Source organism: Passer domesticus, chromosome 20 (genome assembly GCF_036417665.1).
Source record: "Passer domesticus isolate bPasDom1 chromosome 20, bPasDom1.hap1, whole genome shotgun sequence".
NCBI classification, from domain to species: domain Eukaryota; kingdom Metazoa; phylum Chordata; class Aves; order Passeriformes; family Passeridae; genus Passer; species Passer domesticus.
This window is the reverse complement of record NC_087493.1, coordinates 1,834,427-1,855,256: the sequence shown is the minus strand read 5'-3', so window position 1 is coordinate 1,855,256 and position 20,830 is coordinate 1,834,427. Positions and strand designations below refer to the sequence as shown.

The window sequence follows — 20,830 nt, the reverse complement described above, 5'->3', positions numbered from 1 at the left end:
TCTCAGCAGAACCCATCCTGCACATGCCATCTTACCCATGCCAGCTCTTTTGGAGGACACAATCCCAACACACATGTGCTCCTTGAACACGGCCGCAGCCGAGTCGGAGGGCTGAGCCACTCGGAAGTGGTGCTGCAGGTACTGCTGGATCTCTGCCTGTGACCTCTGGGGAATCATGTGCACCTTGTAGTGGCTGAAGGCAGAGAGCAGGTAGCTGGTGTCCCGCTCGCAGCTGCACAGGATGATGAGCCTGTAGGAGCTGTTGTAGCACTTCAGGTGCTGGAACAGCTCCTCTGCCCTGCAGCTGACGTCGTAGCTCAGCTCATCGGCGTAGAGCATGGTGTAGATCTTGTTCCCCTCCCGACAGGGAATGAGGCACCGGCGCAGGAACAGCCCCACCTGCTCTGCACTGGTCTGGGGCGTGCACAGCAGCACCTCATCGAAGGTGGGAAGGGGCTGCTCGGGGCTGTTCATGTAAATGGCCAGGGCAGAGCTGAGCACCTCGGAGCGAGGGCAGGTGATGAGGTTGGGCTGGCCCACGCAGAGCAGGTCCTGAGGGAAGTCTCTGGTGACACATTCCTTGCCACTGCTGGCCAGGTTCTTCAGCCACACGCCCAGTGTGTCCATGTCTAGGCAGTTGGGGAGGAAGGAGCCCATGTTGCTCATGTAGCACTCCCAGATGCGCTTCAGCCGGGCGCTCAGGTCCCTCTCCCCATCCAGCAGCACTTGGAAGTCAGAAACAGCCTGGCCTGAGCTGGGAGGCCCCTGGCTCCCAAGGGCTGTGAGGACGTCCTGCTCAGTGCAGTGGGGGTTGAGGAAGGAGAGCATCATGAGGGCAGCCTGGCTGGGGCTGCCCCGGCCCAGCTCTGAGCACAGGTACACCAGCTGCTCCGCGCTGTAGTAGTTCAGGTAGAAATGCTCACATCGCTTGGCATTCATGAAGCTCTTCCAGCTCTCCAGGAAGCTCTCCATGGTCTTGCAGAGGGCTGGGAGCACAGCTGCCATATCCCCTTGCCCTTCCAGCACTGGGATGGGGCCCAGGGAGAAGTCTATAAAAACACAGGATTCTTTGTGGGGTGAACAATACACCTGGGCGAGCCAGGAGCGGAAAAGCATGTTCCCAGCTGAGTACAGGTCTATAAAGGCCTGGGCAAGTCTCTGGACATTGGAAAAGACCTGTATGAGGACAGAGGAGAGAGAAACAAGCTGATTTACAAGTTTCAGCCACGAAACCACTGGAAAGACATTTAATGAAGAGAAAGTCTTTGGCCTCAAGGTGTGTCAGGCCTTGTACAGCAGCCACAGACTCTCTGTGACTTTTTTACAGCAGCATCCCCAGGAAACCAGTAAGGAACTCCCAGCTTGCTACAAAATTACAGTGATGCTGCCAGCCAGGACAATCCCCAGTGCAGCCAGAGGATAAGGCCACCAGTTCACTGTTCTGTCTCCAGCTTAGTTCCACCTTAGCAAGAAACCAAAGGCAGAAACACCCATGTGCCTGTGACCACCACCCCCAGCAACTCCACTGTCAACCACAGCCTTAAAAGCTTATACTCAAGAGAAAACCCAGCCCTGGCCCCCAATACCAGTAACCCCCTGGGTTTGGAATCTGACCTCAGAGAACCTCTCCACCTCCAGGCCTTGCTCTCCCTTGGCTGACATGAGCATCAGCTTGTTCTGCAGCTCACGGAGCTCTGCCAGCGAGTACTTCCAGGAGGCCTCGGTGTCCCCCGAGCTCCCCGGGAGGGTGAAGCGCAGGACACTGTCCAAGGAGACCTGCCAAGAGCAGGAGCTGTCAGCGTGGCTGGGGCTGAGGCTCTGCCTGAGGCCAGGGCAGCAGCCCCCAGGCAGGAGGGGCAGCAGGAGCTGAGTGACCTCAGCCTCACCTTCTGGCCATCAGCTGGTGCCCTCAGCACATAGACCCCTCTGCTGTTGATGGCAGCTGCCAGGGACAGCGAGGACAGCTCCACAGAGCCATGGCTCTCCTTCACTGTCTTCAGCCACTCCAGGTGCTGAGCCGAGGCGCGCTGTGGGGAGAGGAGACACCGCACTGCTGTGAAATCTGATCCCTGCTTACACCTGACCAGGACCAACAGCTCAGGCTGGCAAAAGAGTTTCGTGATGGAGAAGGAAGAAAGAGCAGGCTGAAACCAGTATTCCTTTCTGCACAGCTCTTCCTTACCCACTCCATGGGAGGTTGAAGAGAGCTTCAACACCTCTTGCTGCAGAAGCAGGCCCTGCTGCAAAAGGATAAGAGGTCCCAGGCATTTGCCTCCCCTCTTCCCCACAGTCAATCTTGCAGGAGCCAAGCCACACATCACACTGGAAAGCCTCACAGTGCCCTAGAGAAACCTGTGCTACACCAGCTACAGTGAATCTTTGTGCTGCAGGAACATCAGCTGGTTTTCCTCCAATAACAAGAGCTGCAGATGCCATTTGCCCTGTGCAGTCCAGCTTCCAGCCACTCCTGGAAGGCAAAAGGCAGGAGGATGCAGAGGCCCTGCTCCAGCAGAACTCACCAGTTTCTCAGGGAGGGTCTCATCGCTGTCCAGGGCTCGCCACAGCTTCTGCAAGCAGCGCATGAAGTCCTCGAAGCCCGAGTCCTGGCGGAGCTCGTAGAGCAGGGAGGAGTAGCCGTGCACAGTGCCATGGAAACAGGCCACACGGTCCACGTCCATGTCGTTCTCCCCCGCAGAGATGGAGGCCAGGTCAACAAACACCTTCAGCTCGTTTATGTCTGAAAGGAGGCAACGCGGGAGTGAGCAACGGCAGCTCGGACACCAGCCCTCATCACCACCCTCTGCAGGAACTGCAGGGAGAATGCTTTGAACAGCAGCTCCTGTGGAACTGCCCTCTCCCCATCAGCTCTCCCTGGCCATCCATCCATCTCTGGACCCCCAGAGCCCCAGTCAGGATGGGAGCAGTGCCTGGGGACTGTGTGCAAGTGAGGGTGTCTGTGCAGGTCAGACAGCTCAGCTGGCAGACACACAACTGCATCCCCTGAAACAACAAGTCTGAACTGAGCAGCAGCAGCTGCTGAAGCCCTCCAGGCCCAGCCCAGCTTCCAGCAGGGTGGTCTCTGTGTGCTGCAACAGTGCATGGGCACATTTAAAATGTCCTCATCGCACATTCCACACCAAAACCCATCAGAGATGTAACTCTCAACAGCAGAAGCTGCACAAAGCAGATGGGTCAGGGATTCAGTGTTCCTTCTTTCCCCACACAAGCTGCCATCCTTTCTAGTAGTCTCCAGTTCCTGGGTGAGCAGCACACACCTTTCAGTGCTTCTCTGACCCAGCAGACAAACTCCTTCTGCAGGGCCAGCTCCTTCAGACAGCCTCGGCGCGGCACAGTGATCCCCTGCAGCAGCTTCTTGGCTTGCACGAGCTCAGGGCTGATGGAATCCAGCTTTTGGGTCTTGTAGGATTCAAGCTTTTCTGTCTGGAAAGCAAGTGCAAATACACACCGACTCTGGAATTGGGAAATGCCACTGATTCTGCAGCAGGGAAAGGAAAGCCCTCTGCAAAGCCACATCCCAAGAGATCAGTATCATCATCTCCCTTTATGGAATGACTACACAAAAGCACTTGGAACATTTGATTTTTACCTCAAATAAGCATTCTGGTCCAAGGAACAGCTTTTGAAAAACTGGGGTAGATTTGTGGGAAGGTTCAAATTTAGCCAACACCCTGACAGTACAGAGCCAAAATCAGGAATACTTACTATATGCAACAAGTTTTCCAGGATACTGAAGTCACCAGAGAGGCCTAAACTCTCTTTGACATGGGCAATGATCTTGGCAGCATCAAAGGTTAAATGCATTTCATGGTACTGCTGGATCTGCTGGACTCGCTGGTCAACCCAGCCTCTGTCCTCTGCAGGCCAAAGCCCACAGATGGTGTTCAGCTCCGCCCCGAGATCTTCAGGATGATTTGTGAACTCCTGGAAAATTCTATCCACTGCAGAAAGTGTGAGATTTCCTGATCTGAGATCATCGTACAGCATTGTGTAGCTGTCAAAGCAAGGGCGGATCATGCTGTTCAAAGCATCATCAAGGTCCAGCTCTGGAGCAATCTCCTCCTCGTCCTCCTCATCCTCATCCTCCTCTGGACTGTCACACACATACTCCTCTCCCGCCTTCTGTGCTGCTTCCTCCCAGAACTGCTGGAATATCACGCTGTCCTTAAAGGAGTGCATTCTGTGGACAAACTCTTTCAGCTCTGGGCTCAGGCTGTAGAAGATCTGCAGGGGCTTCCTTCCCACTACCACCACTTGATTCAGTCTTTTTGAGCCAAGATCTTTTGAGTGTTGAAATTCCACTTCACCTACATTCACTGTAAACAAGAGACAGGTCAGAGGGAGATCAGGTGGTGCAGCCTGCCTCCAGCTCACTTCATCCCATCCCCCAAGCCACAACATGCTACCAGGCAGGTGGACCCCTCCAAGTGTCAACTGATGCACAAGCACTCACTTGATCCCCTCAGTGCTCTGGGTTTACTTCCCCCACCCCTCCTCACCCTCACTTTGGGGCTTAGAATCAAACCTGCTCCCAAAGCCAAGAGATTTTCAAGGAAAACGCTTCTTTTCTGGAGTTGCCACTTTCAGACTGCTCCCCCAGAACTCTACCTCTCACAGACTTCTGCACCTTCCTGCACATGCTCAGGAAGGTTCCCACTGCTTTTTCCTCTCTTCTGAGCTGTGCAACTTCTTCATGCCTCAATGCCAGCAGTTCTTTCAGGCTTCTCTGGAGCAGCTCCTTTTCCTCACTTGATCGTTGCTGGTGCTCTGAAAAAAAACTCACCTGTAATCACAAAGCAGATGCTTCCCAAGCCCTGCATCCCAACTCGGGTCGGGAACTGCAGAGCCACAAGCTCTGCAGTGACAACACAAACTGGAGCTGGCAACTCCCTGCCCAGACCAAGGGACAGCACTCCAAACTGGTGCAACACTTCCTGAGCATCCCCAATCCCTGCAGCCCTTCCTGAGCATCCCCAACCCCTGCAGCCCCTCCTGAGCATCCCCAACCCCTGCAGCCCCTCCTGAGCATCCCCAACCCCTGCAGCCCCTCCTGAGCATCCCCAACCCCTGCAGCCCCTCCTGAGCAGGCCAGCATCACCACAGTGATGCTCTCAGCCAACCATGCCCCTTTGAACCCATCTCTTACTTGTCTCCCAAATGCAGAGGAACTGCTCCTTGTGCTGGAAAACCTCCTCCAGGTGTTTCACGAGGATGCAGCCGCTGTGGATGTTGTCGGTGACACTCGTAAGCACAGAGTCTGCTATGGCCATAACATCCTTTGCTTCATCTGTGAGCTTGTCCAGCAGGTTTCTGTTTGTTCCTGTTCCAGACGCAAAGCATGTCATGTTTCCCCAAAACCAGGCAAAATCAGGAACTTTTCCACGCCATAGCACAGAGTCCTTCCATTTCCTATTGAACCCCCCCTCGCCCCCTCCAAGAGCCTGTGGACTCACACCACCCTCCAGCCCCTCACATTTTTCTGAACAAAACCACAATCCCAGGTCAGCAACGTGGAAACTTCCCACAGAGAGCCCAGACCCAAACCCTGTGGGGCAAACAAAAGCCATTTGGATGCATTCACTTGGCCAACTCTTTAGCATTTTTGTGTGCCAATAACTTGTGAGAACTTCTTAGAGAAAGAAGCTATGGTCCACAAATCCTGAGGAAGCTGCAGTGGATCAGCACAAGGGAAACAGTGGCTCCCTCTTCCTTGACGTTCCTTCTCCAAACCCAAGCTGAATAGTTCAAGCTTTGAGATATGGACTAAAACAAGAGCAGGACAATTTCTCTCTGCTGCTCTGTGCAGTGGCAGCAGTGAGACAGAGAAAAGCTTCTCAGGGCCTCCTAAAACCCAACTACAGACCTACCATTAAAGCTGAAGATTTGTTTGATGTCAGGCCATGTGAGCAGGTGGTGCAGAATTGTATCAAAATCATCCTCAGGCTGCCCAGGCCTGACTGGCCACGACTTCTCTATGACAGCAGACACGAGCTGGCTGAACTGGCCCATGTTGTAGGCAGAGATTTGCTCCAGGAGATTGCTCTGCATCTGCCAGGGCACACAGAGAGGGCAGGGGTGGGTCAGATTCTGGGGTCCCACTGTGTGCCTTCCTAACCAGCCCTGTGACACAACTGACACCAGAGCTCAAGGTGGAAACACGTTACAAATATTCCTCATGGACCTCATTTCCTGATTTCTTGTTGATATTTTTTGTTGGTTTAACAAACAATCCACAGCAACTTAAGCAACATCCACCTTCCCCTTCCACCACAAGGCACATCCCTGTGCAAGAGAATTGCTGTGGAATTCCACTTTTCTTTCTCCTCCCTTCCCTACCTTTCCTTTTCCCTACCAGGGCACACAATACCTGGCAAGCTGCAGGTACAGCCTCTACAGCACAGTTCTGGAAGCACCAGCTGATGGAGGAGTCCATCTCTGTGATGTGGTGGTGCTGACAACAGTACACCAAGATCTGGTTCACTGGAGGTTCCTGAAGGGCAAAAGGGAGATTTCTCATCAACTCAAAGTGTTTCTCCTGGCAGCATGAAGCAGTGTTGCTATCAAGACAATACAAGGAACCTGAGCATCAGCCCATTTCTGAGAGCCTGGGAGAGAGATCAAACAAATACTTGGAAAATATTTTAGTAATTTCCATCTAAAGTGTGTGATTACTTAATATCCACCTCTCTAAGCCACACTCACAGCAGAAAATATTTGTTTCCTGATTTCACTGTGAAAATCAATGGCTTAAAGAAATGTGTGACTGCTGTAGAAAGGAGATGAGATATACAGTGCTAGTTTGGAAGGGACTTACACACATTGGTGTGCACTTGGGAGCCTGAGCAGCACCATTTCTGCACAAGGAACGAAAACAGAGGCACCAAACTTGGCTTCTCTGAGCACCTGGGTGTTTACTTTGCACTCTCTGGTTCTTAAAACCACAGAGGTGACAATTGTTCAGAATGTGGATTTCCTCTAAAGCACCAGCACCTAGAGCCAGGCCTCTGACCAAGGTTACAGCGTGGGACATTGTCATGGCCAATTCTTGACCTCCAGAACCTGGTTCATAACAGCAATGGCAATTGTTATGTCCAAAGCCACCACGTTTGCACGTGCTCCTGCTCCAAGCACAGCACAAGTCACTCCATCTGCTCTGGACACCAGCCAAGGCTGCCTGGAGTCTCCCCTACCTGCTGGATTCTTTTCTTCAGATCTGCAAGTAAAGTGTTCTTCCACATCTGGGTGAACCGCTCATCTGGAAAGCTGATAGTCACAAACTTATTCCAGGCCTGCAGGGAAAAAGCAAACCAGCTCAAACCACTGAATGCTGAGATTTAACAGAGAAAGGAAATTAAAAGAACAATGTAGAAGAGATGCCCCACGTGCCTCAGACAGTCTGCAGCCCTCACAGATGTTTCCATCCTGAGGAAAAGCAACACTCCCAGAGCTGCAAAAGGCAGCTTTGAAGCCCAAACAGTGTGTAAGTGTCTCAGCTGCTAAAGGAGACTTTTGGATGAGCCACTTCCACCCTGCTGCTGGAAACTGTCCCAGGGAGGGCTGGGAGCAGCAGCTCAGAGTGGCAGAGCTGCTCTGAGCTTTGCCTGCTGGAAGGCCTGAGGACAACCAGTGGGACACACTGGGAGCAAGACAACACCAAAGGGCAGCTCCTCACCCCAGCAATGCCTTTAGGAAGAGCCAAGGACGAGCAGAATGGAGGTGTGCTTCAAACACTGCCCATGCCCACCCCATTCCTTACCCAGCCACAGCTGCAGAGCCCAGCAAAGAGCCAGCAGACTCAAGACCTTGGCTAAGCTACAGTAAAGCCCCTTTGTACTGACATTAGCAGAAGATGACAAACCCGAAGTTCAAAGAACAAAGAGAAGGCCACGTGGTCCAGGTACTCCTTCAGTAATTTCTCTTTTAAAACGTTTCTGAACCAGGTTCGAGCTTCCCTCAGAGCTCCACGGAGCAATTCTGGAAGTTCCTGCACAGCATCCCCTGGAACCTGCCCCACACAGAGGGGAAGACAACAAAATAAACACAGTTCAAGCAGGACAGAAATAGATAACTGATTTACATCAGTATTTCTAAAGAGAAGGCCCAAACACATCCAGAACACACAAGAGCCCAACAACAGACCCAGCACTGCTTGAATAAAGTGCAGAGGCTGGGAAAGTGCACTGCTTACAGGCAGGTTGTGCTTAAGCTTGTTCCAGGAAGTAAAGATAACAAATGTTTAAAGGGAAACAAAACCAGACTTAAAACAAAGCTTATCACAGCAAACCTGAGCATCTGACCTTATTTTCAATAAGAACCAAACTCATCAGGTGACTCCACACCTGTCTGAAAGTATCACAGTCTTGCTCAGAGTGTGAACTTCTTCAGAGACTGGATCTGACCTAAACCCAGTGTGTTGTGCCACACTTGTGACATTTCTTGCTTGTATCAAGCCAAGAGTTCCTTGGTACTCACTGCTGGGGGCTGAAGCTGGGCAACCTTGGCAATCAGGGTGGCAGCAGTGGCAGGGATCAGGAACAACTCCACTGTCCTGGTAGCCTTGCAGAGCCTCTCGTGCAGCCTGAGGCAGCAGGACAAGCAGCACCGCCAAGAAGGAGCCCCCAGAGCTCTGCAGGGCAGCAACACAGAGGGAGAGTTAATTTTCTGCTCTGAGGAAAAATAAAAAATTAAAGTAAAAACCCCACCAAATTCAACACTGTGTGGCAGCTGCCTCCCTCAGCTGGATTTAAAAAATGGGATAGAACTCCAGGATTCTTTTCTCCACAGAGATGTCAAGGCACACAAGCAGGACTCGAGCCCTGGTGCAGAGGCAGACAATGCTCTCACAGAGGTGCACTGCACTTACCTGGCTGGGAGCTCATCCAAGGCATGCAGCACTGTGTTTAGAATCTTCTCTACCTGAGACTGGAAAGACAAAAATATGAAACTGTGGAAGAAACTCTGATTAGCTGAGGAAGAGGGAACTCACTATTCTTTTGCATCTTCTCCAACATTTTTACAAATACACTGTAAAATAGCAGAACTTATTTACTGGATGTCAGAGCCAATACCTGGGCAGCTTTTAGATGCACAAACCCAACCTGCACTTCTTACAATTTGGAAGTCTCAAATCTATTATTAGCTGCAAGGTCTTACTCCTGCTGTCCTCACAACAATACAAGAGTTTTCACAACAGCAGGAAAATCTCCCAAACCAGCAGCTCCTTGTCCAACCCTCCTGTGCAAAAAACAGTTTCAAGTACATGTCTGACGAGGTCAGGAATGAAATGTTTGCCATCACTAACCAAGAGCAAATCCAGCTAAGAACACCCTCCCCTCATCAATGCCAACACCACTTCTTGCTGTACATAAACCCCCAACTCTTCCCCTGAGAGTCTCTGACTCCAGAGCAATTATTTTTGCTCTTAGCTAGGTTTGAAGCTCTTTGTGCTGTGACCTGCTGCCAGCCCCAGTCCCCTCAGTGATGCTCAGTTTGAGCCTTCATCCCAGAGCTGGGTAAAGCTGCCAGAAGACAAACCTGAGAGCTTCTCCACGAGAGGTCAACATTCTCCAACCTGTACAGAACACCTTGAAGAGTAACTAACAGGTCACTGGAGAAGTCTCTTATGAACTCAGCCAGGCTCCCCAGGGGCAGCACACAGAGCCAGGACTTGACCAGAGTCCCATCAAATTCCATCAAGTGCTTCTTTTCTCTCATTCGTTCCAGCAGGGTGCCTCTGGAGGGGAGATAAAACAAAATCTTCAGGATTCCAGGGAAAACAAGGTTGTGCAGCCCACACAGGAATCTCCTCCTCTTTCCTGTGCTTTTGTCCCTGCAGCTGAGATCAGTGGGAGTCCCCAAGGCCCTGGGGTGGCACAGCAGAACCAAACCACTGAGCACAAGCACTCAGGGAAAAGAAACTCCAGGTCTTGGTCAGACTCTACACAACAGGAGCAACTTTAGCTCCCACCTGCTCCCTGGCTGGCAGAACTGGGGGTTGTGTTTGAGGGGTCACACCGTGCCCAGCTGAGCTACACTCTGACCTCTGAGCCACCAGTGTGGCTGTGCCCAAATGCCCCATCCTCCCTCAACATGATACATTTCACACTCTTTAAAAAGGAGGGAGGGGAAAAACAACAAAAAAGAGAGATGAGGAGGGCACTGGGAAGAACTGGGAGATCTGGAAAACTCACGCATCTCGCTTCCTCCTGATTTCAGCAAATGGAAGCCCTTCCAGCCCTGCCCAGGCATCCTCCTCCACCAGCCCGTGCTGCTGCTGCAGGGGAGCAGCAAAGGAATGCAGGAGGGGAAGGACCCACACCCACTGGTCTATGTCACGTTCAATGCACCTCTGGCACAAGTTTGTCAGGTCGACCTTCAAGCTAAATAAAAATAGAAAACAAAACAAACACACTGAGTGAAAGAACAGCTTTATCCCAGCCTTGAGAACACCCTAGGGGTGTGGGAGGCTACTTTCCAATCTCCCTATGTGCCTTTAATTAACCTCTGGTCATTATTTTAGCTCCATCTACTCTTCATTGCAGAGTGTAGCTGCCCAGGTTTAAGGGCCAGAGCTGCAATATTACTGAATCTCTCTGCACAGATCCTGCTACTGGAGCACTGGGAAGACCCAATCCTTGAGCTACAGTCTCCCCATGAGCCCCCCCAGCCCTGTGACACCCACACAGATAAGGACTCCAGAAAGAAATGCAATGGCTGCAGCCGTGTGAGTGAAGAACTCCAAATCCAGTGCCAGCTAAGCAGTCAGATTACAACCTGGCAAACAGGCACTCCAGAGGAAACCAACCAAAAAGTGTGGAATGGTGCACTGCAGCCTTGCCTGGATGCTAGGCCTGCCTCAAACAGGAGGCTGGAACTGAGTCCTCCAAAGATACCTTCAAATGTAACTTTTTCTCTGGTTCTCTGGTAGTAGAGAGCTGGATTCCTGTTGTTTTATCAAAGCAACACCAGCCTGTCAGTTAGAAGGTACACGGAGCACTTACTTGGTAACTCCTGCAAAAGCCAGTTTGATGTGATGAATCTCATCCTGGAGATCTTGTGGTGACACCTGATCCAAGCACAAGAGGCTGCACAGTTCAGCCAGGTCACTTTTAGGTACTACGAGTGAATGGTTCTCAACTACCACAAGAATGGTGAGCCCCAGAGCCAGTTTGCTTTGGATGATTCTGTCTTCTGGAGCTGCTTCTGGTGCAAGGAAAGGGAGAGCTATTTTCTTCATGTATTTTAGCAGCAAATCATTCACCTGGGACAAAGAAGAGAAGAAACAAACCAAGCACAGCATTAGTCTTTCTCTTCTGAAGCCAACATCTTCTGCCAGTTCCAGAGAGGCCACAGGACAGGAAGGAGCAGCCCCGAGAACCAAAAAAGACAATGTGCCATTTCTGTCACATTTCCTAATTATGTCAAGTAAGAAATTTTGAATTACAGAAGCCTTACTGGCATCACTGCTTAGAACAGGATCAGGAGCTTCTCCCAAAAAGCAGGAGCAAGAGATGAGTACAGGTTTGGAGCTCCAAGGTTTGGAGCAAGAGATGAGTACAGAGAAGCTGTTAGTGACAGAACAACTGGCAGCAAAACTTAACGGCAAGGCTTAGGAAATCAATATCCAGACACAAAACCTACTCAGGTACAAAGGCATCACGTCACAGCCCTGCTGCTGACCCCCATGGGGTCTCAGAACCACCCTGAGGTGCACAGGTTTGGCTGGAGCCCCCAAGGCAGTCAGTGACAGCCACCCCAGCAGGATCCCCACTGCTTTTTGACTGGAAAAGCAAAATGAACCCAGCGAGGTCAACAGCAAAATTAAGGTTTGTGTTCAGCAACAGAATGTCTTCTGTCTCTGTGCAAGAGAAGGGAGATTACCTGCTCTGTGCCAAAATTTAACTCTATCCATGGCATTGGCCTGCCTTCAAACACCCGCTGGGCTACTGCAACATAACAGAACTGCTTCAGCTGGCAGAAGAAATTCCTCAGATTGTCAGGACTCCAGGTTCCAAGAATGCTGAAGATACTTTCTAACATAATATTGGCAGCTATTTTCTTCCCTTCCACCACTTCCTTGTTTTTATCAAAAGTAAAGATCTGCCGGAAGTTTCTGAACTTGGAAGGCTTTGCACACACGATGTCATCATACTGGTGCCACTCTGGAACAGCAACACAGGGAGAACACAGGAAAACAACCATTACAATCAGGTGCCTTTTCCCTTCCAGCTGCCTCAGCAATACCCCCAGCAGCCCACTGAGCTGCCAGCTTTAGACAGGGCTGCCTGCCAGGAATGCTGGGCCACAGGAGAGCAGGGGTCAGCCCAAGGTGCAGGTCCAGCCAGCAGAGCTCACCTCCATTGTTGAGAAGTCTCCTGTTTATCAATAAGCAGCGATTCACGTGGTGATTGGATTCTGATTTCTTGTAAATGAATTCGTACTCCCCTTTCCCACACAAAACCCAGTACTTGTAAGGAATGTATTCATCCAGGATTTCTCTGCTGAGAGTTACAGCACCTTCAATGAGGTATCCATGTTCCTCCAGATGCCTTGGAAACACAAACACAGCAAAGGCAGGTAAAGAACACATTAGCTGATCTACAGACCTCCTTTTTCATGCGCTGCTCCATTTTTAATAGGAATGGTGACTGTTCTTTCACAAGAACACTTCAGAACAGTTTTCTCCATTGTGGAACCCTTTGCTGCAACCCCCAGGTGTGGGCACAGAGCCACCACCCCTTGCAGAGCGGCCCAGGCCCCAGAGGGACCCTGTTCTCAGGGCAGGGAACACTCACCGGGTGCAGTTCAGCTCACAGATGTTGTCCTTCCAGTCGGCGTAGGAAGGAATGCCCTGAGCCCTGATGAACACTTTGTGGGTATCGGGGTCAAGCTTGAAGTCTTTGGATAATATTGCATGGAAATACACTGTAACACCCTCATTGCGGCTCACAGAACTGCAGGACAGAATTGGAGGGGGAATAGAAGGGATTCTGTTGGTGTTTTTTTATTTTTTAATTGCAGAAATCACTGCAGACCTCAAATCAGACTCGAGCCACCAGCTGAATGGCTGCAAGACCCATTAACTCTGGCAGCAATTCACTCAGACTGATGTTTGAGCAGGCCTAGTGCAAAGCCCAGTGCAAAAAGGAAGAATGGGCTCCTAAAGGCAGCAGGAGATGCTCTGGCCCAGCAGAGTCACCTGGAATGGCTACACTTTGAACCCCTTCCAGCTCATACACATTAAGCAAAACATCAAAACAGCTCTTCACGCTATTCCCTTGAACATTGTGTGTGTGAAGCACAGATTGCTCATAAGAGCAAGAAATAAGAGAATAATCTCTTTTTTATCCATCAGATGCTCAAGCAGGTTCAACACATCACCCATGCTGCAGCTCCCATTCAACACTGGTTCTGTCCTACACAACCACTTCACCTCAGTTTCAAAACAATTCCATTTCCACATGTCCAAGGTACATACTGACCCAATCCCAGCACCTTGATCTGGAGTCCTGAGTCCTCCTCACAGCAGCTCCTGTTAGTGAGGAATGCTGGGGAGCAGCAGGGCTGTTCTCACCTTTCTTTAATATTTTCCACAGGTTTCTGGTTCCTTTGTTCCTTTTTGTTCTTGGGGCTGTCTGCTGCAGCCACAGCATCCTCCTTCCTGGCAGCCCTAACTCCTTGGCTTGGACTTGTCTTCTCACTCACACTGGGCATTTTCTCACTTGGGGTCTGATTTTTCTCTTTTGTGTTTGCATTCTGCAACAGGGAGACAACGCCCAATGAAACAGGAGACTGGAAGTACAGCATCTCCTTCTGGTGCAAGCAAGAAGCCACTTATTGTTTATACAACTCAGTTTATATACTCTTACAGCCTTAGGCAAAATCTTTCACTGCTGAGCAATAACCACATTACTCATGTTTCTTAGCTACACTGCCTAACCACAGTCTTGCACCTGCAGTCTTGCATGACTTCCTTTAAACAAAGCCAATTTCCTTTTTACTTCTCCCTTACATTTCTGTTTGATGTTCCCAGGGCTTCTGGCCCACCAGAGTCAAGATGCTCACATCATCCATCAACAGTGCAGCACTTTCTGCTCTACTGCCCATCTGCCCCCCAACACTGGTGCACCACCAGCTTCATCCTCCTGGAAGCACTGGAAACAACTGATCCCTCACTGAGGAAAGCCACTGGCTAAGGAAAACAGCCCAGGATGGAAGAAGAGCCCAACCCAAACACACTGCCACACAGCCAGCTCAGTGAGCCCCAGGTCCCAGAGGATGGGGCATCAAGAAAGTGAAAGAGAAACCACAGCACCTTCCAGCTTACCAGGCCTGCAGAGCACAGGCACCTGCAAAGCACAAATCCCCTCATTCAAGGGGACCCCAGAGCTCTGCAGAGAGCGTGGCTGGCTGGATAAGAGACACCTCCCAGGCCTGGGAGCATCTCAGCAACCCCTCAGTGAGAGCTGGGCTAGAACTGACACCCAGGAGAACAGGACTCCAATTAGAGCCTCCCCATAGTCCTCCCCAGTTCATCCCTGTAAGCCTGGGCTGGTGCTCCTCAGCCTCACTGACAGCACGAGCAGGTCACACTGGCAAAGGGAAGCTGTGCCCACTGAACACTCACCAGAGCTCACTCACACTCACCTTGACAGTGGAACTGGTCCCTTTCTGCTTGGGCTCCTTCCCAGCCTGCGGGCTCGGAGTCCCAGGGGAGGTTGTGGCCTCAGGCTTGCTTTGGGGGGCTCCCTTGGCAGGAGGCAGCCTGGGACTGCCAGGGACTGCTCCCCCAGCAGAGGGACTCGCTCCCTGCCCTGCTGACAGCCGCTCCTTGCTGCTGGCCCGGGCCTGAGAACCTGCTGTGGCTGCTGGCAGCTGGCCAGGGGCACCACTGCCCCGTTCCACATCACCCCTGGCTGCTCCTCCGTGTTCTGGGGTTGTTCCATCCCCCACCTTTTCCCCAGGGGCTGCGGTGCTGGGAGCTGGGGCAGCCTCCCTGGCTGTGCTGCTCTGCCCTGCAGGGCTCAGCCTCTCTGCTTGCAGGCTGCCAGCTTCCTTCCCCAGGTGTGCCAAATCCCTGTCGCCTCCAGGGGTGTCTCCACTGGCATCAGCATGTCCATCAGCACCTGGCCTTGCTCCCTCACCTCCGGGGGGTTGGATTTCTTGAGGAGTAACACCTGTGTCAGGCAACTCTGTGGTTTGAGCTGGTGCTGTGCTTTGAGGAGGCAGAGAGTCCTCTTCCCCAGAGACGGACTTCTTTGCTGTAGTCTTCTTCCTTTTCTATTAAAAAAAAGAAAAACAAAGACCACAATGTCTGTTTATTCCTTGCCAAAGGGAAACTCTTTGTCATCTCCTCCATTGCAGCAAGTGCTGACATCTTCCTGCTACACGGGGGCTAACAGAGAATGATCAGAAAGAGGAGGGACAAGACCAGCCAGTGAAATGCAAATAACTCTTGAGAACTGTGTAGGTTTAATATTCAAGACTTGCTCAGCAGGAGCACAGAGCAGCGCTGCAGTGTCTAAGCTGACTCATGTAATTTGTGGTTTCCCCCAGCACTGCACGCACAACACAGCAAACACAGCTTCTGCAGGAAGCCAGGCAGCAGCTCCCCGACGTGGCCAAAGGGATGTGGGGGATGCAGCCCGGCCTCCTCACTTCACACATGACAGCAACAAGTCCCAGCTGCTCCCCAGCAGGATCCTCACCTTCCTCAGCGGAGAAGCCACCTCAGCAGAGTCACCAGCCCCACACTGAGCCGAGGGCTCTGCGTGGTTCTCTGCAGCTGTGACATCCTCCATCAGTGAGGATCCCTCTTCCTCCTTCTGTGTCACAGCAGAGCTGGGAGATCCACCTGCAGTGTCAGGTGTGGTGTTGGACAGGGCTCTTGCTCTGTCCATCAGTGCCTCGCCCTCTGTCTCCTTTGTTTCAGGTGGTTTTGGTGGAAGGAGGTCCAGCAGCACCTTCTCCCTTCACCTCTTGCTCTGCATCAGGGACTGGAGAGACCTGCACCTCTCTTCTCTCTGCAATGGAGGGAAATTAATTGTTAAACTGGAAATTCACCCCCCAGTGGGGTTGCAAGATGGTTTGGGTTGGAAGGGACATTAAAGCTCATCTTGTCCCACCCCTGCACCTTGCAGTGGACTAGGTTGCTCCAAGTCCCTGGATGGGGAAGAGAATCAGAAAAAAAGGCAAAACTTGTGGGTTCAGATAAACAGGATAGAAAAGAAAATTAAAATAACCATAAAGGAATATCCAAAGCCAGTGAGGCACAGGGTGCTTGCTCACCACCCTCTGAGCCATGCCCAGCCAGCCCCTGGGCAGTGACCCTCAGCCAAATCCCCCCAGAACTTCCTTCAACACCATGCCCCGTGCTCTGCAACATCCCTCTGGCACTGGGGCAGCTCTCCTGGCTCTGCCCCCTCCCAGCTCCTCGCTGCCTGAGAAGTCCTTGGCTTAGTGTAAGCATTGCTCAGCAGCAGCTGAACCATCAGGCTCTTATCAACAGGAGCCTCATCCTGAACCCAAACACAGCTCTGAACCAGCTCCTGGGAACAACAAAGTGTCCCAGCCAAAGTCATGGACACACAGGAGCTGTTTGCTGTTCCCTGTTCAGCTCCCACCAGCCATGCCACCGCTCTCCCTTACAGCCTCCTGCCCTCTCCAAGGCCCTGCCAGATGCAGAATAACTAAGGAACCCCAGCACTGGTGTAGAGCTCTATCCCTGTCCCTGCTGCAGACACAAATGCAGCAGCAGTGCTGGCAAGCAGCTGCCTGTGCCAGTGCCTGGAGCCCAGCGTGAGCAGTGACAGGACAGCGGCACCTCCCAGCTGGCACAGCCTGCTGTGACCGCTCCCACTCAGCTGAGGGCTTTCCAAGAAGGCAGAAGAAACTCCCTTTTTATCTTCACAGCTTTATCCACTCCTTCAAAAACGCATGGCAGGGTAGCTCTGGGTCCAGTCAGGCAGCAGAGCAGACCTCTGCCGTCTGCAGGGGTTTCACAGGCTCCTCCACACTGCCTCCACCCCAATTCCGAGAGCAAAAGCTTTGAACCTCAGCTACTTTGGATGCTCTTCCTGCAGCGTTCCAGAGCTGGAGATCGCAGGTTTGTTACCCTGGAGTGCAGGGGGATTTGCTAAGAACTGACCCTGTGGGGACTGCAGCAGCTTGATGCTGATTTAGTGTGCTTTTCTAGCATCACAGTCTCTCTGTCAACAAACCAAAAGCCATTCTGGTGGCCCAGGTCATTTGATATCAAACAAGTAAAGGACTGGGAAACATTTCCCCCGTGTTGAGCACTTGATTCTGTCTCTGTACAGCAAGGCAAAATTAGTGTGTTGTCAAACACAACTCAGGGGTGAGCTCTAAATCTAACAACAAGCTACAAACCGGAAATTCTGTGTCGAGAAGGACTCAACCAGTCTTTTAACATAGAAACCAGCACTATTTCATTGGTAAAACAAACTAGTTCAACACTGGAGACCTGAGTGTGGAGACTGTAGGATGTGTCACCAACTGAATCACTTCTGTCTGCTGACAGTCACTGCAAAGTGAAGAAAACTGTCTGGTCAGGAACACCAGGGGAGGTTGAGATAGAGATTGTGAGGGGAGTTTGGGGTAGGAGCAGAGTAGAATGAGCAGGGCAGATAGAGCCCAGAGCCGCCCGGGCACCAGAGGTGACGCAGGCAGCCCGGCCAGGGCGCAGCCCCAGCGCAGCCCGGCCCGGCCGAGCCCCGGGGCCCGGCGCGGCCGCACAGCCGCCGAGGGACCGGGCAGGCCCTGCCCGGCAGCCAACGCGGACAGACAGGGCCGGGCCAGAGACACCAACACCGGCACAGCCGCGTCACCTCCTCCTCTGCCCGTCCCATCGTCAGGAAGCGACCTGCGACACTGCAGAGCCGGGCTGGGAGCGTGAGGGGAACCGCAGCGCTTAAAGGCAAACAAACACAAACAGCGAGCGCGCCTCCGCGCTCAGGGCCCGTGCTCCCACGGCGGGCCCGGCTCCCCTTCCCGGAGCCTTGCCCGGGACTGCTCCGGCGGGCTGGGCCGCGGCCGGGAGCTCCGTGCCAGCGGCGGGGCCGGAGCGGGGCCGGGGCCCGGCCATGGCTGAGGGCCCTGAGGGCCGCTGCCCGGGCCGCCCCGTCTGGGCGGGGCCTGCCCCATGGGCGGGGCCTGTATGCAAATGACAACGCTCTCGCTCCCCGCGCACTGGCGGCTCTCCGCCCCTTCGGGAGATATGCTAACGAGCAGGGCGGATGGGCCAATGGCGTGGCGAAGGAGCGGCCGTATGCTAATGAGCCAGTTATGTGAGTGAGGGGCGGGGCTGGGGCGGGGCTAGCGCGGCTCCCGGGGGGCGCCGGGAGGGAGCGGGGGGGGGGGTGGGGGAACGACACGGGGAGAACCGGGGAAAAACGGGGGGGGACATGAGGAGAACCGGGGAAAAACGGGGGGGGACATGAGGAGAACCGGGGGAAAACGGGGGGGGGACATGGGGAGAACCGCGGGGGGACGACAACGACACGAGGAGACACATGGGGAGGGGGACACGGGGAGAACCGGGGAGGGGGGGACATGGGGAGCACCGGGGAGGAACCGGGGAGGGGGACAGGGGATAGGAGCGTCCCGGGTGAACAGGGAGGAGATGGGAGTCCGCGGGGACGCACCGGAGGGCTCCGGGCAGATCGGAGATCAGGATGCGCCGGGGAAATCGAGGCGCTTCGGGGGCACCGGGAGGGTGCAGCGGGACCCGGAGCCCGCAGCGCCGCCTGCCCCGGAGCCGCCGCTCCCCCCCCCCCGCCCCGCAGCCCCCCAAGGCCAGGCCAGGCCCGGCGCCCCGCTCCGCCACTCACCGCCCCGGCAGTGCGACTCACCGAGTGACCGGGCACGGGCACCTGCAGCGCCCGCTCTTCCCGCCCAGTCCCGCCCGGACAAGTTTCGTTTCTCCGCCGAGCCGCCAACTTTCGTTTTTGCAGTCGCGGTGCCCGCCCAGCCCCGGACCGCCCCGGCCAATCCCGGCAAACCCGGCCCCGGGCGGCTCTCGGCGGGTCCCGCCCCGTCTGGGCGCCCCATCCCGGCCGGGGTCCCGCCCGGTACCCCCGAGCATCCCCCAGCCACCAGCCCGGTGCAGAGTCCGGCAGCAGCAGTGAGGGCAGGTGTGATGGAAGAGAGCACCTTGTGCTGCTCCCGACCACCAAAAGCGGATTCCGCAGTCAAAACTGGGGGCACGGCTGGTGCCCCATCCCGGAGCCACCAGGAGCGGGCCGAAGGCAGGCTCGCAGCGTTCCTGCCCTCCAGCAGCGCTCACGCAGGTTTGAGCACACACGCATTCCTAAACAGCCAGCCCGTTTTACCCCCACGGCCCCGGGATCCCCCTCCGGCACCCCTAGGGCGCAGCAAGGAACTCACAGCTCAGAGCTCTGCAGGGCAGGAGCAGAGCACGGCAGGTGTGTGTGATCCCTGACCAGGGGTGTGTGATCCCGGCAGGTGTGTGTGATACCTGCAGGTGTGTGTGATCCCTGACCAGGTGTGTGTGATCCCTGCAGGTGTGTGTGATCCCTGACCAGGTGTGTGTGATCCCTGGGCAGGTGTGTGTGATCCCTGACCAGGTGTGTGTGATCCCTGGGCAGGTGTGTGTGATCCCTGTAGGTGTGTGATCCCTGACCAGGGGTGTGTGATACCTGCAGGTGTGTGTGATCCCTGGGCAGGTGTGTGTGATCCCTGCAGGTGTGTGTGATCCCTGGGCAGGTGTGTGTGATCCCTGACCAGGTGTGTGATCCCGGCAGGTGTGTGTGATCCCTGACCAGGGGTGTGATCCCAGCAGGTGTGTGTGATCCCTGTAGGTGTGTGATCACTGCAGGTGTGTGTGATCCTGGGCAGGTGTGTGTGATCCCTGTAGGTGTGTGATCACTGCAGGTGTGTGTGATCCCTGGGCAGGTGTGTGTGATCCCCGGGCAGGTGTGTGTGATCCCGGCAGGTGTGTGTGATGCCAGCAGGTGTGTGTGATCCGGGCAGGCGTGTGTGATCCCTGGGCAGGTGTGTGTGATCCCTGGGCAGGTGTGTGTGATCCCTGCAGGTGTGTGTGATCCCTGACCAGGTGTGTGTGATCCGGGCAGGCGTGTGTGATCCCTGACCAGGTGTGTGTGATCCCGGCAGGTGTGTGTGATCCCGGCAGGTGTGTGTGATCCCTGACCAGGTGTGTGTGATCCCGGCAGGTGTGTGTGATCCCTGGGCAGGTGTGTGTGATCCCTGCAGGTGTGTGTGATCCCTGACCAGGTGTGTGTGATCCCGGCAGGTGTGTGTGATCCCGGCAGGTGTGTGTGATCCCTGACCAGGTGTGTGTGATCCCGGCAGGTGTGTGTGATCCCTGGGCAGGTGTGTGTGATCCCCGGGCAGCTGTGTGTGATCCCCGAGCAGGTGTGTGTGATCCCTGCAGGTGTGTGTGATCCCGGCAGGTGTGTGTGATCCCTGGGCAGGTGTGTGTGATCCCTGGGCAGCTGTGTGTGATCCCTGACCAGGGGTGTGTGATCCCCGAGCAGGTGTGTGTGATCCCTGCAGGTGTGTGTGATCCCCGGGCAGGTGTGTGTGATCCCCGGGCAGGTGTGTGTGATCCCGGCAGGTGTGTGTGATCCCTGCAGGTGTGTGTGATCCCCGGGCAGGTGTGTGTGATCCCCGGGCAGGTGTGTGTGATCCCTGACCAGGGGTGTGTGATCCCCGAGCAGGTGTGTGTGATCCCTGACCAGGTGTGTGATCCCTGGGCAGCTGTGTGTGATCCCTGACCAGGGGTGTGTGATCCCCGAGCAGGTGTGTGTGATCC

General features: G+C 54.1%; 1 protein-coding gene across 4 annotated transcripts in view; it reads right to left on the bottom strand.

Moving 5' to 3' along the window:
- The window catches only part of RNF213 (ring finger protein 213), a 45,466-nt gene extending 26,461 nt beyond the window's left edge, over nt 1–19,005 (bottom strand). Inside the window, exons 1-24 of one of the 4 annotated variants that reach the window (XM_064395892.1) lie at nt 18,888–19,005; nt 15,726–16,040; nt 14,665–15,297; nt 13,592–13,773; nt 12,813–12,971; nt 12,373–12,566; nt 11,899–12,179; nt 11,019–11,278; nt 10,209–10,397; nt 9,553–9,751; nt 8,882–8,940; nt 8,491–8,644; nt 7,877–8,023; nt 7,209–7,307; nt 6,386–6,508; nt 5,886–6,066; nt 5,165–5,338; nt 4,627–4,785; nt 3,724–4,334; nt 3,276–3,441; nt 2,520–2,737; nt 1,887–2,027; nt 1,615–1,776; nt 36–1,176 (exon numbers count right to left, since the gene is read on the bottom strand). In XM_064395892.1, coding sequence (XP_064251962.1) covers nt 36–1,176; nt 1,615–1,776; nt 1,887–2,027; nt 2,520–2,737; nt 3,276–3,441; nt 3,724–4,334; nt 4,627–4,785; nt 5,165–5,338; nt 5,886–6,066; nt 6,386–6,508; nt 7,209–7,307; nt 7,877–8,023; nt 8,491–8,644; nt 8,882–8,940; nt 9,553–9,751; nt 10,209–10,397; nt 11,019–11,278; nt 11,899–12,179; nt 12,373–12,566; nt 12,813–12,971; nt 13,592–13,773; nt 14,665–15,297; nt 15,726–15,917 — 5,824 coding nt within the window. In that variant the 5' untranslated portion in view covers nt 15,918–16,040; nt 18,888–19,005. Of the gene's footprint in view, nt 1–35; nt 1,177–1,614; nt 1,777–1,886; nt 2,028–2,519; nt 2,738–3,275; nt 3,442–3,723; nt 4,335–4,626; nt 4,786–5,164; nt 5,339–5,885; nt 6,067–6,385; nt 6,509–7,208; nt 7,308–7,876; nt 8,024–8,490; nt 8,645–8,881; nt 8,941–9,552; nt 9,752–10,208; nt 10,398–11,018; nt 11,279–11,898; nt 12,180–12,372; nt 12,567–12,812; nt 12,972–13,591; nt 13,774–14,664; nt 15,298–15,725; nt 16,041–17,500; nt 17,642–17,864; nt 18,001–18,887 lie in introns of those variants that run through there. The other 3 variants (XM_064395896.1, XM_064395893.1, XM_064395894.1) reach the window with 3 other exon arrangements.
- Between the last annotated feature and the right edge of the window lie 1,825 nt (nt 19,006–20,830).